At 42.3% G+C, this 17,834-nt stretch overlaps 1 protein-coding gene across 2 annotated transcripts in view; it reads right to left on the bottom strand.

Annotated features, from left to right (window-relative positions):
• Positions 1-6,035: 6,035 nt before the first annotated feature.
• The window catches only part of LOC119723938, a 79,815-nt gene continuing 68,016 nt past the window's right edge, over positions 6,036-17,834 (bottom strand). The window contains exons 49-56 of one of the 2 annotated variants that reach the window (XM_038194851.1): positions 17,003-17,185; positions 16,181-16,839; positions 14,617-14,761; positions 11,726-11,947; positions 10,702-10,794; positions 9,246-9,577; positions 8,042-8,243; positions 6,036-7,607 (exon numbers count right to left, since the gene is read on the bottom strand). In XM_038194851.1, the coding sequence (XP_038050779.1) occupies positions 7,342-7,607; positions 8,042-8,243; positions 9,246-9,577; positions 10,702-10,794; positions 11,726-11,947; positions 14,617-14,761; positions 16,181-16,839; positions 17,003-17,185 (2,102 nt within the window). In that variant the 3' untranslated portion in view covers positions 6,036-7,341. The remainder of the gene's footprint in view (positions 7,608-8,041; positions 8,244-9,245; positions 9,578-10,701; positions 10,795-11,725; positions 11,948-14,616; positions 14,762-16,180; positions 16,840-17,002; positions 17,186-17,834) is intronic. The other variant, XM_038194852.1, reaches the window with a different exon arrangement.

Genomic DNA, 17,834 nt, shown 5'->3' with positions numbered 1-17,834 from the left:
TGTATTCGGATATAAGTACTCGTACTCGGAAGTACAAGTACATATACCAGTTCATCAAAAGTTGATCTGTTTGTGAGACAGTACTGTGCACTATAGTCTTCTTTTTTCAGTCTATGCGAGGTCATTTATAATGTTTCTTTTTCTTCTTTCTCTGGACGTGTGTCCTGTGCAGGTCCATGAAGAATAGTTTTTTTTTTATTAATTAAGCTAGTTATGTAATTGAATGTACAGTGTATATTTTGCCGTCATATTCATGCTAGCAAAGGAATGGGGGTGTAAGAACCGTGCATGAGTCTTTTTGCTGTCAGTCTTTTTGTTATCATTTAAAAAATTCTTACGCTTTTTTTTACCGGTATAGTTTTATTCATGAAGTTATGTAATTTGTATAATGTACAGTTTATATTTTAAGCTACGGTCATCTTCTTATGTGTTGATTGCTGTTTTATAGTATTACTAAATGTACCATTACAGAGACACGTTATCGTAATTTCTTCGATAATACGGAGACACCGGTCCTTAGGGAGACACATAACTGTCTCCCTAATGGCACAGCCCCCTTTAGAGGCAACATTTTACCGTCCCAATTAGGCTATATTTGTTGCTCGTGGTCTACTTAGTAAACATACCGAAATCCGTGGAAAAGGACAAGGGAATATCGGGTAGGACACATTTAAGTTTGAAAATTTTTGTCTACAAGTCTATGGGAAAGTCTCCCTAATTACCCATTATTTTTACTCTATGAATTTACACCGGGACAAGAATGTCAAGTCTGTTTGCTGACTTTTTTTGTATTCTTACCACCTCGTTTGGGAATGATCTTTTTCTTATCTTGTGAACTGACGACTTGATACTTCAACAGTATAATTGGGAAACAGTATATTTTTTCCGGAATTATCATGGGATTGCGTACGTTAAAAAACACCACTCATATTCATAAAAACACTGTTACAATAGAATTTATGCTGATGTGTTGATTGTACTTTGTTAAGACACCCTACAATAAAAAGTGGCTGTGTAAAGTGAAACAGGGCACAACTATAGGCCTATAGCAACAACCGACGAAACCTGACCATTGATCTGCTTTTCTGCTTTCAGTATAGCAGAAATTAGATTGAACAGTTTCTGATTTTTTGCCATTCTGCGATCAGAGAAGCAGAATTTACCTTTTGATGAAAATTACTTTTTCTGCTTTTTTGCAGATTTTACTTTTCTTCCTGTGCTAGCGCACGGAGTGGACACCTACTCTTGTGCAAGGATCAGAAGCATAGGCTCAAATCAGATCGACCATTTTCGTCGTGTCCATGTCTTGCTTTTCAGCACCCTGAAAATCAGATTTCACTCAGTCGGCCGAGTGGACATCTGCTGTTTTCTTGTGTAAGGAGAAGAAAATCACATCGACTGTTTTCGTCGTTCCCATTTCTTGCTTTTCTACTACCTGAAATATAGGCTTTACTCAGGCAGCCGAATAGGGACCATCATATTTCTCCTTTCAGAAAAGCAGAAAAGCCGATCGAACATTTTGAAAGTATTATTTACTACTTTCCCATATCATTATGCGCTGGCAGATTCCATTCAATTAGCAGATGGTATACCGGCACTGGCCCAATCCTTGACCGTCTTGACTGATAAACCTCTATCTATAACCAAGGCCTTGACCAATCGTCGCTGATGCACGTACCAGAACACTGACGACCGTCTTCCCGGGGAAGAGCTGAGCCGATGGCTCCTTCAAGATCATTGACAATTACTGTCATGCCACTCTGCAGACTACTAAATTGGATTGGCAGCTATAAATAAAATATATATTGATTTCGCAATGTGTTTCTTATCAGGTGTTTATATAGACAAACCGGCTGGTCCCTCATTTCTTTTCGTTCTTAAGAAGGCACATTGTACATTGGACAGATGTATCATATCTGTACAGTTCCAATAAAGACACACGTTTTTGAACCACAAAGTTTCATCGTCGCAGTGTTAGTTCGCATCGTCGAATATGCATGGTTTTCAACGTGGCATCGTTTCAATTTTTTTAACGTCGTATGTTTTTCGATGTTGAACATGAGCACACAAGCTGGGCTTGGCTTCAACCATAGACAAAATAAAATTATTATGTCTATGGCTTCAACGTGAGAGACGCTCGGTTTTCGACGTCGCAGCGTTGCGATTTCGATCAACAAAACATTACTCGGGCTATACAATGGGAAGGCCCTCTGGTAAACAACTCCTTACATGGAGATTGACGCGCGCGTCATACACGTGCGCACACCACTAATTACTAGCTCCCATTGAATAAACACTCAAGTTGCGTTACCTGTTTCAATAGTTCCAATGCTAAATAATTAATGGCCAGTGGGCGTGATTTAAAATGACCTGACGTCACAATAACGAACCGGGTAGTGTGAATTTAGGACTATGAAAAACTCACTCGCTGGTAGTATAGTATTGCGCAGCAGACGTGAGTATTGTGAACGTTCAACCAACAAAACGGTGCTGGCACCGGATTTCGATAGGAGTCCATATTTCATGCGACACTGAATAAGCCTTGTTAAGACCAGCCAGCCATGTCTTTAGCAACCGTTTAAAACCGGCCACATATGAATTGGTAAACTGTCTAAGGTATTTTTGAATAATTAATCAAATAAGACTATCGCTCACCGGGCTTCACGTCACGTCCACACTCGGTTTATCCCGATCCGTATGCACTATGCGCAGAGCATTCTCAAACTAGTTTATACCAGATTATACTGTGCGGAAACACTGTACTTTTACAGCCTTGTGCAGGAGCACAGCCTTGATCCTGTAGCTTCCGGTTCGGGTCCGGGTACCGGTTATGCGGTCGTGTTGATGAGCAGAATCAGTAGTCTCGGAACTACGTGTTTTTTTTCCCGCGAAAAATAACTTCCCGCTCACGTATACGATACTCATGTGATAGTGCCAACCAAATATCTTTGGCGCCGCGCCAACGAAAAGTCGATGTTCGATTATATACGTATTCGTTTCTATAATGGATTAAGTTTTCTCACGCGTATCGATTCTTTGGCAAAACGTTGGCAACACCACGTGGCCTTCATGTACATGGAACAGGATGCGGTCGCCCACAAAGTTTACACAACCTAATGCAGACTAACCTGAGTACGGGGAATTGGAACTGTTATTTAAGTACAACGCACGAGACCGACAATTAAAGATAAATCACTGCCCAAGTTCTTCGCGCATTCGTATTTTACCGCATACATTACAAATTATTAAATAATGATAAACAAAGTGAAACTCTAAAGGGAGAAAAGTGCATAGGTGAACGGGACAGCGAATACTAATACTTACAAGCATTTCAGAAATATTACGCAAATAAAGTAATTACACAAGTATATGTAAACATTCAAGTATATAGCCTTGACCAAGGCTATCAGCTTGTTCCCATACGAGCTTGTTCCCGCTACCGCACACCGCGCGCACAGCGCGCGACACAATGTTGTACTATACCGTTAGCCCCAACGACCCTTGCGTATGCTTTGTGTGCATGTACGTACGCCCCAAACACACTTCCGCAAACAGCCGTACAGTACGTAAGTCGAGGCGGAAGATCTCGACTTACGTACTGTACGGCTGTTTGCGAAAGTGTGTGTGGGGGTACGTACATGTACACAAAGCACACGCAAGGGTCGTTGGGGCTAACGGTATAGTAGGCCTACAACTAGTGATTGTGTCACGGCGCGCGCGGTGTGCGGTAGCCTTGACCAAGCTCGTATGGGAACAAGCTGATAGCCTTGGTCAAGGCTATCAAGTATACAAAATCCATTAAAAAAAAACTTTGCGGAAAAAAACATGGGCAAATTCCAGACCCAGCTCCAAATTACCGCGGCAAGGAAGTTTGAACTCAGGAGATAGCGCTTTTTTTAAATAGTGCGTTATTGGCGGAAATATCACAAACTGATTCCTGTACGTAGTTCTGATTTGAAGGTACACCGTACCTTTTTCTATAGTTCTCAGTTGTTCATGCAAAATATTCCAGATATACGCACAATACTCAGCTAAACTCGGGGCATACCTAGCATTCCTTTTTTTTTGGCAAAAGGGATTTTCAGTGTCAGTTTTTTTTACTAATCCGTGTAGGCCTATTAAAGTGGTATGAAAGATTCAGGAACAAAAGAAATAATTTTTTTTAGACTTTTGAAAACAAGAATACCCTTTAGACTTAACGCTTTCAGAAATGGAACCAAGTTTAGATCTAAAAGAACCACCAAGATGCTCTAGAAAAACCTATCCTGGATGCTCAAAGAAATCACTAGGGTGTTCGAAGAGAAACCCACTACTGTAGGGCGGAACAAGGCAGTGTGGGCTAGGATGTTCAATTAGAAGCTCAGGATGCTGTAAGAGATCTTCTATACAATCAGGGTAGGGAGGGCGGGGATGTTCTATGAGAACCTACTGGGATGCTCTAAGAGAGCCCCCTTTGATGCTGTAAGAGACCCTAGGGATGCTCTAGAGAACCCCCTGGGATGCTAAGGGAAACCTCAGGGATGCTCTTAAACAGCCCCAAGGATGCTCTAGAACCCCGGGGATGCTAAGAGAAACCCCCAGGGATGCTCTTAAACGGGCCCAATGATGCTCTAGACCCCAGGAATGCTCCAAGAGAACCTTGATCCTCGGGTGCTCTAACAGAATCTCCGGGGATGCTCTGAGAGAACACCTGTGATGCTCTAAGAGAACCCCCGGGGTACTCCAAGAAACCCTTAGGATGCTTTAAGAAAACCCTAGATATACTCTTAAACAGCCTCAGAACCCCGGGGATGCTCTACGGGAACCTCCTGGGATGTTCTAAGACAATCTAATGGGATGCTCCAAGAGAAATCCCCCGGGATTCTCTAAGAGAACCCCCTGGGATAGGATGCTTTAAGAGAACCCCAGGGTTGCACTTAAACAGCCCCAAGGATGCTCTAAGAGAACCTCCTGGGATGCTCTAAGAGAACCTCCTGGGATGCTCTAAGAGAACCCCCCGGGATTCTCTAAGAGAACCCCCTGGGATACTCAATGAAACCCCTAAGGATACTTTAAGAGAACCCCAGGGTTGCTCTTAAACAGCCCCAAGGATGCTCTAGAACCCCAGGGATGCTCTAAGAGAACCTCCTGGGATGCTCTAAGAGAACCTCTTCGGATGCTCTAAGAGAACCTCCTGGGATGGTCTAAGAGAACCCCCTAGGATGCTAAGAGAACCCCCAGGGATGCTCTTAAGCAGCACCAATGATGTTCTAGAGAACCTCGATCCTCAGGTACTCTAACAGAATTTCGTGGAATACTCCAAGAAACCCCTTAGGATGCTTTAAGAGAACCCAAGGGATGCTCTAAAACAGCCCCAAGAATGCTCTAGAACCCCAGGGATGCTCTAAAAGAACTTCCTGGGATGTTCTAAGAGAATCTCCAGGGATGCTCCAAGAGAACCCCAGGGATGCTCTATTAAAAAAAGAGAACCCCCTGGATACTCAATGAAACCCCTTAGGATGGTTTAAGAGAACCCCAGGGATGCTCTTAAAAAGCCCCAACGATGCTCTAGAACTCCAGGGATGTTCTAAGAGAACCTCCTGGGATGCTCCAAGAGAACCACCTGGGATGCTCTAAGAGACCCTACGGATGCTCTAAGAGAAACCCCTCGGATGTTCAAAGAAACCCCTGAGATGCCCCAAGAGAACCTCCCGGGATGCTCTAAAAGAACCTCGTGGGATGTTCAAAGAAACCCCTGAGATGCCCCAAGAGAACCCCACAGATGCTCTAAAGGAACCCCCGGGATGCCCTAGAACCCCAGGGATGCTTCAAGACAACCTCCTGGGATGCTCTAAGAGAACCCCCTGGAGTGTTTAAAGAGAACCAAAGTACTGTTGGGCCAAATAGGGAGTTACATATTCTTCTTGAAAGTTTGGTTGTGGTTGTTTGTCTGTTTGTTTGTTTGTTCAATACCAATGAAACCATGTACCGCGCACCCGTGCAGTGTGTCCTTAAACCAAAACAAAGTGACCAATAGACAGACAGGAGAACACAAATGACAGGGTTTTTAAACATGACATGGCAAATGTTTATACCAGCCCCCAAAAAAGAGAAATGCAACTTTATTATAAAAATAATCAAATGTATTAATGAATTCAGGCTTCCAAGAGACCCTGTTGGTATTCAGCAACATGGTGCGCTGCTCAAAATGAATTCTAATGAACATGAGGTACATCTTAGCATACACGTTTTCTTATGAACAAAGATTAATATAAATACAAATGCAAACCAGCTGATAACATAGCATATATAAAACATAACATAAAAATATACAACAATGGTATTTCTTTTTGAGTGGCTCTTAATGTAGACCTTTGTTCAGCAAGAATTTGTTTGGACTTAGAAATATTGTTCTTTGCTTGGCAGACTAACCTGAGTACGGGGCAATTTTGCCACAGCTTGGCAATTATTTGTTTTTGCTTATGACTTATTCCACATTTTTCTGAACTTTTAAATTATCTGGTTTGTAGACGTTTTTCGTTAAGGATAATTTTCTTTTGTGCAATTGTTTGCAGTTGTCCCTGCAGAAACTTTGCTTCTGTATTTTCCATTACTTACAATCCAACCAGTGTAGGTGGAATATTTTTTTTTGCTGAAGATCCAGCTATCTACTCTATGAACATCCCCGAATAAGAGAACGAATTTGCTGGGGACAAAAATAAATTTACAAAGATAACAAAATACGGACATCCAGACTTTCAGAAATGAAATCCAAAACCAAAATGATTTTGCTCAGCATTGTTTTAAATTGGGCCCTGGTGATTGCACATCAAACAATCGAGCTAACTAATGTCAATAGTAAAAGTGAAACAGTGCTCCCGAGATTGTTGTACTCATGCTATCGGTGCAAAGCAACTTATCAGGGGAATTATCATCAGGTGTAAGTGCTTATAGCAGCTTTCCGAGTTAGGGCCTGTAAACTCAGAAAGAATACAGTACTTCTAGCAGTACACTCTTATCTAATGTTAATCCCTTTGTCAACAAACTGGCCCCTGTTATCAGATACTGCTGCTAATCCCCTGCACTTGTCAATATCAGCTGTGTGACAGCACATGTGGCTTTATTACACTAAGTGTTAGGGATTATAAAGCCACTGTTTGGACAAAGGATTAAGATAGATTAGAGGGCTGGCCAGTTTACAGTTAGATTGACTGTTTTCTCTCAGAAGTTTCTAGTGGAGGTTACTAGCAATGATGGCGACAAAGGTGCTTCGTACCGAAAGCTCAAGCTCTATTTTACTTTTATTATTGACATGTACTCTACAGCGCTACGCAGCATCCCTATGTTTGTTAATCAAGCTAGCTATACATTTATGATCTTGCGGACCGTATGCGACAATCCGGCTGCATTGATGGCTGTCAACGTCAAGTGGTAATCGGTGAAGGGAGCCAGTGGTGAGACACGCATACCTGTCTCCATGGTCTCCACCCACTGCATGATATCACTACCTCCTGGGATGGTACCCAGAGATACCTCATAGACCAAAGAGGAGGAAGAAGAGAACAAGCCATCCCAGGCAAGATCAACCGTCCCGTCTCCCAGCCAGGTGGATCTGATCAGGCTTGAGGCTGTTTGGTAGAAAACAAATTGTTTTATTAGGCAACTGGTCACTTGGACCAGTGTGTTGGTTGAGTTGCATGAAAAAAGGGCCTGCTTTTTGCCGGTTTCTTTTCTGTAACCTCTAACAAAGAGTTGCTGATGGGAGATCCCAGCTTAAACAAATGTACAAATACAATTCTACAATTCTACAATACAAAATACAATTAGAGCAATTTTGAAGCAATTTTTTTTTAAAGTGGGAATTTGAAAGTGGGTGGGGGAAGGCTGAGTTAGAAGGTTCTGATGGGCCCGATTTTTTCTGCAGCCTCTTAAAAAGAGTTCTGAAGCTGTAAGATGATCCGCAAATCAATGCCAAAATAAAGTTGAATAGTCACTTCTGTAAATGTTGGTACATTTAGTGACACCAAGAAACTAACACTTGAAAACAAACTGAGCCACGTACCTCCATCAGAAAGTTTTGCAGACTTCAACGTGAAGTTGCCACTGATAGCCTGGCTGGTCAAACCAGCATGATTGACGGCTCTGACTGACAGGCTATAGGTTGCATCATCCACCAGGCTAAGACCTGACCAATCCAGGTGAGTCTCTGATGTGGATCCACAAGGTGTCCAGGAGGCGAAGGCGTTCGGTCCACTAAGGTGGCACTGGGAGCGGGAAAGGGATTCAATATAGAGGAATTAGACTACAAATTCCATCTGATGAAATAAATACATTTATACAATGCCTGAAAATATCCCTTCATCTGACCGACGTCCTAACACATGGCCCGGCCGCACAGTCCACGGTAAATGGAAGTTCCATTGCACGGTCAATTTTTAGGCCTTGAGGATTCATTCAGGTGTTGTATAAAACAAATGAACGTTTCACATTCGTGAAATGGAAAGAATAGTTTCATTCAGTGACAGATGGAATATTCCATTCCACCAGGCCTTGCCTCTTGGAAGTGAACATTCTATCAGTCACTTCATAACATTATTCTTACAACTGCACTCACAAACATTAGCTCTTGTAAATATGAATGAGAGTGGTCTCCGTGCAAACAAAGCCTCAAGCGACAGAAATACGACATTAAAAAGTAGTCTAACAATTTGTCAAACGCCATGGTTCAGTAGTTCCGGTGTTTGACTCATATACAAGGGTGCGTGGGTTCGAACCTGCCAGGAATATGGTGTTTGTGCCCTTGGGCAAGACACTTAACCACAATTGCCTCTCTCCACCGAGAAGTATAAATGGGTACCTGTGAGGGTCGAGGACCGATTGAGCGCTAATATAGGCTGCCGCGTACGTGGTCCCACGGCCTGATGAACGGGGTAATAATTGTAAAGCGCTTTGAGATTGTTGATACGATGGAAAGCGCTATATAAGCACAATTATTATTTATTATTATTTAGTCGAGGACAAATTTACATCGTGTGTGCCAAAATTGCTTGTTATCTCGTAAACATGGACTACTTGCACCCTGTACACCAGTGTTCTTATTCGACGAGAAAATGGAACATTATTCGTTGAGAGCCATTGGCGAGGAAAGCGCCCTGGGCAAATTGTGAAACCCTTGATCGTTGATGTGGCATTTTTTTAAAATAAAAAATGTGCTGTAATCATCCTTAGAGAAGTTTAAACATTATTAAATCTATGTAGTAGCTCACCTCGTAAGACTGAATTCCGAATGGATCCATGAATCCATCCCATGATCCTTTGAGGGAGTCTCTCTGTGACTGGTACCCGTCGCGTGTTTCGTACTGAGTCTCTGACAGTGTCTTCACGTTGACCACAGCTCCTGATGAGCTGGGGGGCACTGTTACTATGGTGACACCATCTGATGATTTCCGCGACGACTTTTCAGCGTGATTGTAGCATGTGATGGTGACGTACAGTCGCTGACCCTCAACCATAGCCTGGGACAGGTTGGTGGTGACAGTGGAAGTGTCGTTAGGAGACGATGAGTGTGGTAGAATGTCATCAAGTCCAGGCTCTGATCCTGGGAGAAAATTTTAAAAAGCAGGAAATACATTTGTTTTGATTGGTTAATTAAAAATATAATAACCGTGCTTATATAGCGCTTTCCATCGTGTCAACAATCTTTACAATTATTACCCCATTCATCAGGTCATGGGACCACGTGGCAGCCGATATCAGCGCTCAATCGGTCCTCGACCCTCACAGGTACCCATTTATACTCCTGGGTGGAGAGAGGCAATTGTAGTTTAGTGTCTTGCTCAAGGGCACAAACACCATGTTCCTGGCAGGGTTTGAACCCACGTAACTTTGTACATGAGTCAAACACCGTAACCACTAGACCATGGCGTTCTACACAGTTAGCCTTTGAAGGTGTTGGCATTCAGGATTTTTCAAGGGGAGTAGCTAAGGTATTGATGTCTTCACATCACACATCAAGGGCATTCAGCAATGATCAGATTGAAATACTGTGAGGTTTTATTTAAAGAAATGAAATTTGGGATTTGGGTTGTTTTTTTTCAAGAGGGGGAGATTGGCCACACCGACCACCCCCTGAATCTGACTATGACTTATCAATAAAAATTATGGTCAGTCAAGAAATGAGGGACATCTGCAACACCGACTGCCCACTTGCAGTGGTCAATTCTAGTGGGGTGCTGTGGTCAAATGGTTACGGTGTTTGACTCATGTGCCGTGGTGCACGGGTTTGAATCCTGACGGGGAACATGGTCCTTGTGCTCTTGAGCAAGGCAGTTTTAATTATTGCTCCGTCCTTCGGATCGGACGTAGAGCAGTAGGTTTGGTGTGTTGTGTAATGCCCATTAAAGGGCCCAGTAACACTTGTCGCTAAGAGAAGGGGTTTGCCCCGGTGTTTCTGGCAGTGGCTGCAATTTGCGCTGCAGAACCTTGTACACCCTTTATAAAAGGTGCTAAATTATGGTCTCATATTTTCGTAAACTTCATTTACCTGTCTTTATAAAACTAGACATAGTTCCAAGCAACTTGCTATTAGGCCAGGATTGGTAAAACAGGAAAACTGAGACGCATTTAACTACTCAGTGACCTGTCAGAGAGGACAAATCAGCTCTTGATTAGGGATTCTGACCAAGTGATCACTTAGACCTCAACTGAGACATATCAACTTACCAACTGCCCATTCACAGCGGTCAATTCCACTTTCAGGATCAGACGCTGACCAGCTGAAGGTCAGAGAATCGTCGTCCGAACTGAAGTCAGCATCTGTTGGGGGAGAGAAGAGGAATTCTTATTGAGATGTTCTTAACATCTAAGGCAACACCCCTGAAGATGAAGGGTCAAGTATTGAACTTGAACTTGACTTGACTTTATTTCATCTCATAATTTACATGAGTACAAGGTGATAGGCAGATAATAAATACAATTAATAGAGATGCGGAATCCATAAAAAAGCTTAGCTTGTGGGTATGGACCCCGATAATTAGCATGATTATACATACAAATGGATTATAAACACAACAAACATGAAAGAAACAAGACAATGGGGATGGAAGGCAAAAACCGGAATAAATGGAAATAAACTACAATAATGTGTAGGTAAAAATGATGATAGAACAAAATCATGTACATAATCAAGAAGAACACCTCTGATCAGTAGCTAAACGTTGATAGTGAAAAAGACTCAAAGTTGAATTAAACAAGAGAAAATCGATTCCATTATCGAGTGAAAATAAAGAATACGTACATGTCGAAAAGTATAATTAGAATGAAATAATACATTAAAATATGACAAGATAATGTGCGAACAAGGCTTAGGCGTATTTGTTTAAAAGGAATTGCTTGAAGTTTTTTTTTTAATATGATATCAATTATACACTGCCTGTGTCCGGAGCTGCATGCTCAGTTGACTTTGTTTTTCGACATGCCTTTATTTGAACACCAATAATTTCAAAACCCTTTAAAAAATCACACCAATACTTACCAGGAATAAAGTTAAGATTCCAAGCTTTAAAACGATATAAAAATAATGGCGGTACGCGTTTCCGTGCCGACGCTAGGGCCTCGCACAAAAAGGTTGCGGGTATTTTGGGACGCGTTGGATTATAAACCATTTTCTGAATCCTACTATGACAAGATCTGCCATCAGTGGACATGATATGTCAGTTTAGTAGACAAAATGTTGGTATTAACATACCTTGTACATCCCCACCGTCAGAGACAAAATGAATCAGGGGTGGCGTTAGGTCAATCAATATGGGGTCGGAGGTTGCTATGGTGATGAGGTCAGCTGCATTTCTCGCCGTCACAGTGACGAATACATAGACGCCATGCGCCATGTTGAGGTCAGTGTTGATAGCATCTGTCTGCGTGCCGACAGACGTGAAGCTTTGAAGCTGGGTGCTGCCCCTCGTGGTACCTATTAATTTAACATAAAAAGAAGATGATTATTAGATACGAACATAATCACAATGACACAGGTCTTCAATAGGACATCTTTGGACATAGAAGTCACTGGATAAATGGACATCTGTTTCTTACGTATCAGAAACGTATTGTGTTCAAAAATTTTAATCTTATTAGTCAATTCGAGCGATTCACAATGCAGTGCGCCACCAAGAGTTTGCCATGGAGAGTCCATTTTTCAAGTTTACGGTCGACAAAACACGGCCCATTTGAGTGAGTGTCAGTAGACAACTTGAGCTAATTAGTTATAGATTGAAGCATATCGTTCTGCCGCCTTACAAAAAAACCACCATATTGATGAAAATAAAAGGAAAGGGCAAACAGATACTCGAATCATACGCTTACGAAACTACTGACCGGCAAAACTAACAATTTCAAATGTCCCACACTGCGAATTGGTCGACCATCTCCAAGGGCGGATCCAGGACACAATTTTTTGGGGGGCCAAAAAAAAATTTGGTCCCCCCAAACAGTGGGTCAAAAAAATTACGGCCTGCGGTTCGGGGCCCGCTTAAGGGCCCCGAAAAAAATTTGGATTCTAGATGCTCTGTGGTGCAGTCTGAAGCAATTTCTGACCACTTTAACCAATGTTTTTTTGAGGTAAGATGGTGGTGTTCTCATTGCCTGCCTTTATTGCGATGTCACATAAAAAAAAAAAAATTGGTTTCGTTTTGGGGGGGGGGGCCATGGCCCCCTTTGGCCCCCCCCCCCCCCCCCTGGATCCGCCCTTGACCATCTCCCACAATGCACTGGGGAGTGGGGAAAAGGAACTTGCCGTGATATGCAAGAAACAGATGTCCAATTATCCAGTGAGGAGTTGAGGAGGAGAGTTGGAGTGGAGGGGATCGGTATCGTGTTGAGGAGGCATGGGCTGATGTGGTATGGTTACGTGGAGAGAAAGGATGGTAATCCTTACTTTTAGGACCCCCTTCCTATATAGGAAGGGAAAGACTCACCAAAACAGTTGACTAAAATGACACTCAAAAATTGACATTCTGATACTTCTTGGCACATCTGAACAATTGGCAATGAGACCTTCTTGAATATCAGCAGGTTTAATTTTGTGGAAAGAGGGCAGGGCTTTGATTTATGAGGAAAATTCAGGGGTAAAAGACGACAATGACAACCAGAAAACAGACTCAAAAACCAAGATGGCAAACGTGAAAGCTCGATGCAATGAAAGCTTGATGCTGATTGGCTGATAAAAAATAAACATCTTATTTATTTTTAGTCTGGTTCCCAGACCAAAAGATTTAGGAATAGTCAGAATCTTTTGGTCTGAGAACCAGACTAACTTGTTTATTTTTAGTCTGGTTCCCAAACCAATAGATTCAGGAGTAGTCAGAATCTTTTGGTCTAGGAACCAGACTAATTAATTTTTTTTAGCAGCCAATCAGCATCGGGCTTTCATTATGTAGGGCTTTCATGCATGTCAGAACTACAACATGCACGTCTGACTGCGAAAAAAGGTAGGAAAGTCACATTTTCTTCGAAAGTGCTTTCAAAATTACAACTATTAAACATGAGTTTATATGAAGAAAAAAGACTGCTTTAGCCTGCAAAAGTCACTTTGGTACTGGACAGTCATCTGCAAAAGTAAGTTTTGAACAGAACTTGTAAAAAATAGATGTGTCCTAAAAGTTAGGATTACCGAAAGGATGATGCCAGCTGGGTCCAGAGGTGTACCAAAATAGTCGCGGGTGGGCCCACACCCCTTGGACAACCGCGCAAGATGTGCCAGAGCTCTGTGACAGATGACATGCGACTGCTTGGAGTCAATGCGAGGGACGCAACGGACAGGGCCAAGTGGAGGAGGGAGAAAGCAGGCCAACCCAGAACGGACTGGACAAGGGCCTCAAAACAGTTCGCTCGTACCCCCCGCCCTGCAAACAGGACGCTGGGATACTCTGACGAGCTTCACAGAATCTTGGGAAGGAAGTGGCCTATGACCAGGCCTATGACCAATGTATAAAGCATCTGGCTGCAGCTGTTCAAGAAACAGTCAGACAATGTGAGCAAATGCTATCCGAAAACTTGCCATAGAATTGCGCACATTCCATACCGGATGTGATTTCTGTTTCATTGCGGACCCTGTGGACAAAATTTTGAGCGTCGCATAATGCAATCCGACCGTTCTTGATTCGAAACGGAGCCTGAGCGAGTGACAGGAATTGTAAATTTACAACACAGATAAGTTTTACAGAATTTCCTACATTATTATGCTTTTCAACGAGAAAAAAACATCTCTAAACTGGAATAAAAGAGTAATGAATTAGACTTAATGGCCATTTCAAACCTTGCAGAGTCATGACCTTGATGACGCGCAGATCACTGGTTACGCAAAATCCAACCAATCAGAGCGTGAATTCATCAGAGTATCCCAGCGTCCTGTTTGCAGGGCGGGGGGTACGAGCGAATCAAAACCGATGATGATGTGGCAAACTCTTGTTGGCGCACTGCATTGTGAATCGCCCGAATTGACAAGTCTGGTGATAAGTAACAGAGGATGAACTCTAACAAAGGAATGCCTTTGTCAGAGTTCATTTGCACAGCTTGTGACTTGACTTGGGAGTGGATGACTTGTGAAGGACTTGCAAGGACTGCTAGGAAGTTTCCACGTACCTATAGCCCAGCTGTAGTCCACTATTGGACTCTCAGGGTCAATAAAATGCCACTTGGCCTGGATTGACGACCAGCTGTGAATGAACTGAGTATGGACTTCTACGGACCCATCTCCGGAACTCGGTCCCGTTGTAAGCGGTCTCACCTAGAAAGGAAGAATGGGATTTTTACAATAATGTATCATAATTCTATACATCTGTTAGGCCAAAAAAAAAAATATTCGGTCTCTGGTCAGACCAAAGTTCCGGAATTGACGCGGCCATGCGGCTTTGTTTTTTTTTGCTTTTTTTTTTTTTCCTTCAAGCTTGGATTGTACAGACAAGGTGGGTACTATTTTGCTTTTTTGGTGTCCTCATGTACATTGGTGTCCTCCATAATTTGCCTTGGTGCTTTCGATCATTTGCCATGGTGCAATTTCCCATTCCTTGGTGCTCTTTGGTAAAAAAAATTGAGGAGGTGCGGAAATAGAGGGCGCTGTTGGAGCTACCGCGGAACATTTTGGAAAAAAAAAAAGATCAACGCGCATGATTAAAATCGACGCACGCGCTAACCAGAGACCGACTTATTTTTAGGGGGGGGCCTTATGCTCAGTTTTATCTTTATTCATGAAAAAGTGTGACAAATTGCCTGCAATGTCAGCAAAAAGTGATGAAAATACTGCTGATGAGTGCTTTTCATTTTTAGAGAGTCTGGATACTTGCAAAATTCCCAGGTTGGAATACCCCTTTTGAGCTTGAACACACAGTTTCACACTTGCAGAACTGAGGTTCCTCATCAGGGCTGAGACAAACGATCTACTGCAAAACCAACTCATGCTCTTGGAAGATTAGGTACGGCACCCATTCTGAACTTGAAGAGGGAATATATTCCAGTGTTGTAGTCGAGTACTTTTTTCCTGAGTACCGAGTACTGCTGAGTACTTAGCTTGCCGAGTACAAGTAGAAGTACAAGTACGAATACTTGTATTTCCGAATACGGCCATACGGCAAATTGGCCCAGGCCCAGTCAGACCGATATACAGGCCCACTCACGGCTAGCTGTTAAATGTGTTTGTCCATCCGGACGTGCACAGAGGAAAATCAGGAAACTTTGATTTCTCCACAAGCCAATCCACTAGTTTAAACTGAAAGTACAGTCGACTCTCGTTAGTACAAACTCTGTTAATACAAAATTCTGGTTATAACAAACATGAAGCCTTGGTCCAGACTGTGTATTTATGTGCACAATGAATAGGACTGATGTTCCTCTTAATACAAAATTCTGATATAACAAACAATTTGGCTAGGTCCGAACGAGTTTGTTATAACGAGACTCGACTGTATTGATAAAATAAGGCTGTGATAAGTCGAGCTATACCATTTTCCCCCGAGTACTGCTTTTTGAGTACAATTGAGTACAATTTCAACATGTAGAGTACGAGTACTTTGCTGCTTAAGTACGAGTACTGTCACTTCTAGTACGAGTACTGAGTATGAGTACCACAACACTGATATATTCTTAACAGAATTGACGTTCCAAGTGCTTATAGAGTTTTGCATAAAAGGTTTCCAAAACATTTGCTCACCTGAATATTATCCAACAGGATTCCATTGGATTCTCCGACTGAGGAGATTGTTAATGTTGAGACATCGTCGCTGGCTGTGAAGTAAAACCTGTGCTGATGCCATCGGATGGAACTCAGACTCTGGTCTGAGTGACCGTGTGTCGGCCGGTCATACAACCTGAAGACGCGATTCAATCCTGGAGCCTCGATGCGACCTTCCTGATTCAGCAAAGGGTTGTGGGATGGCACGGCATGACTCGCGAAGACCACCACCTGGTAGTGGCTGCCCGGGGTTGTGTGGAAGGTTTGGAAGACAGAGCCGTGAAGAGACAAGAACTTACTGCCATCTTGAGCAATCTTCTTGCCAGAAGCGACCACAGCAGTCTGGCTATCAGATGCAACGATCCACTGACCAAGTAGCTCATCTGGTGTAACATCCACACTAGTTGTGGATGGCATACTGGTTGTGAATGGCATTTCGTCGGTTGTCAAATTGGTGTCAGAAGTGGGATAGCTATCAGTGACATTGACACCTGTAAAATTTGCTGTCAAGGACTCTGTCAATGAAGGTGTCGTTGCCTCACGAGTTGAATTAATATCAGGTGACTTTGTAGGCCTAGTCATGGTTTCATTGAATGTCCCATTGTCAGGACTAACCGTTGTAATAATATCCTCCATATCTGAAAAAAAAAATAATTAAAATTTCAATTTAACAGGTCATCCAAACAAATAAACCTGTAAATAGTGCATACATTAAAATGTAAAAAAAGGCAAATTGTGATATTGCATCAATTTTTTACTTAAGAAAGGCAGTTTATATTTTCCTTAGAATTCAAAGCTCACCTGTGTTGTCTGATTCCCGCAGCATCATTTCAAATGATGGATTCTGGATCAAGTTATCCCCTCGAAGGATGTGTTTTAGTGGTTCAGGGGGTGTAGTGTCCACTGCAAACCCATCAGAAGAGACTGATACAGACTGTAGGCCGGCAGCGTCGATAGCTGAGATCTTGGAGTAATACCGGATGCCTGAAAAAGAAAGTTATAAAACAAGTTCTTCTTAATCTTGTCTATATTTCTTGGCTTTTGAGTGGGGAATTAATAAAGGGTGAGTAAAAAAAACCCATGAAACCCAAATGTTGGGACCACTTTTTAGTGAAGTTCTGTATGTAGGATATGAAAGCCCGATTCGTAAGCTTTCTTTTAATACAAGAATCATTCAAATCACTCGTGTACTTTTCAGGTTACGGAATTTTAAACACAACCACCATTATAAAGTTCTGTCCACGGATCACAAAAAAGTAAGTGTTCTTTCAGCGAAACGAAAACAATTGACACAGGGACGAATGTTGTTTTGGTTTTGCTGAAAGAACACTCATCTGCTTTGTGATCCGTGGACAAAACTTTAAAACGGTGGTTGTGTTTAAAATGTTGTAACTTGAAAAGTACATAAGTGATTTGAATGATTCTTATACTGAAAGAAAGCTTATGAATTGGACTTTTATATCCTAGATTTTGAAAGTGTTACATGCAAAACTTCACTACCAAAATGGTCCCGATATTTGGGTTTCGGGGGTTTTTTTCACCCTGTACTTCCCTGATATGAAATAAAAGGTCTGGGTTACAATTTTTGGTAAAAATAACCGAGACAATGATTACGTTTCCCATAAACAGCCTC

The sequence above is a fragment of the Patiria miniata genome, unplaced genomic scaffold (genome assembly GCF_015706575.1).
Source record: "Patiria miniata isolate m_02_andy unplaced genomic scaffold, ASM1570657v1 HiC_scaffold_17, whole genome shotgun sequence".
NCBI classification, from domain to species: Eukaryota; Metazoa; Echinodermata; class Asteroidea; order Valvatida; family Asterinidae; genus Patiria; species Patiria miniata.
The sequence above is the reverse complement of the archived record's forward strand: the minus strand, read 5'-3'. Positions and strand labels throughout refer to the sequence as shown.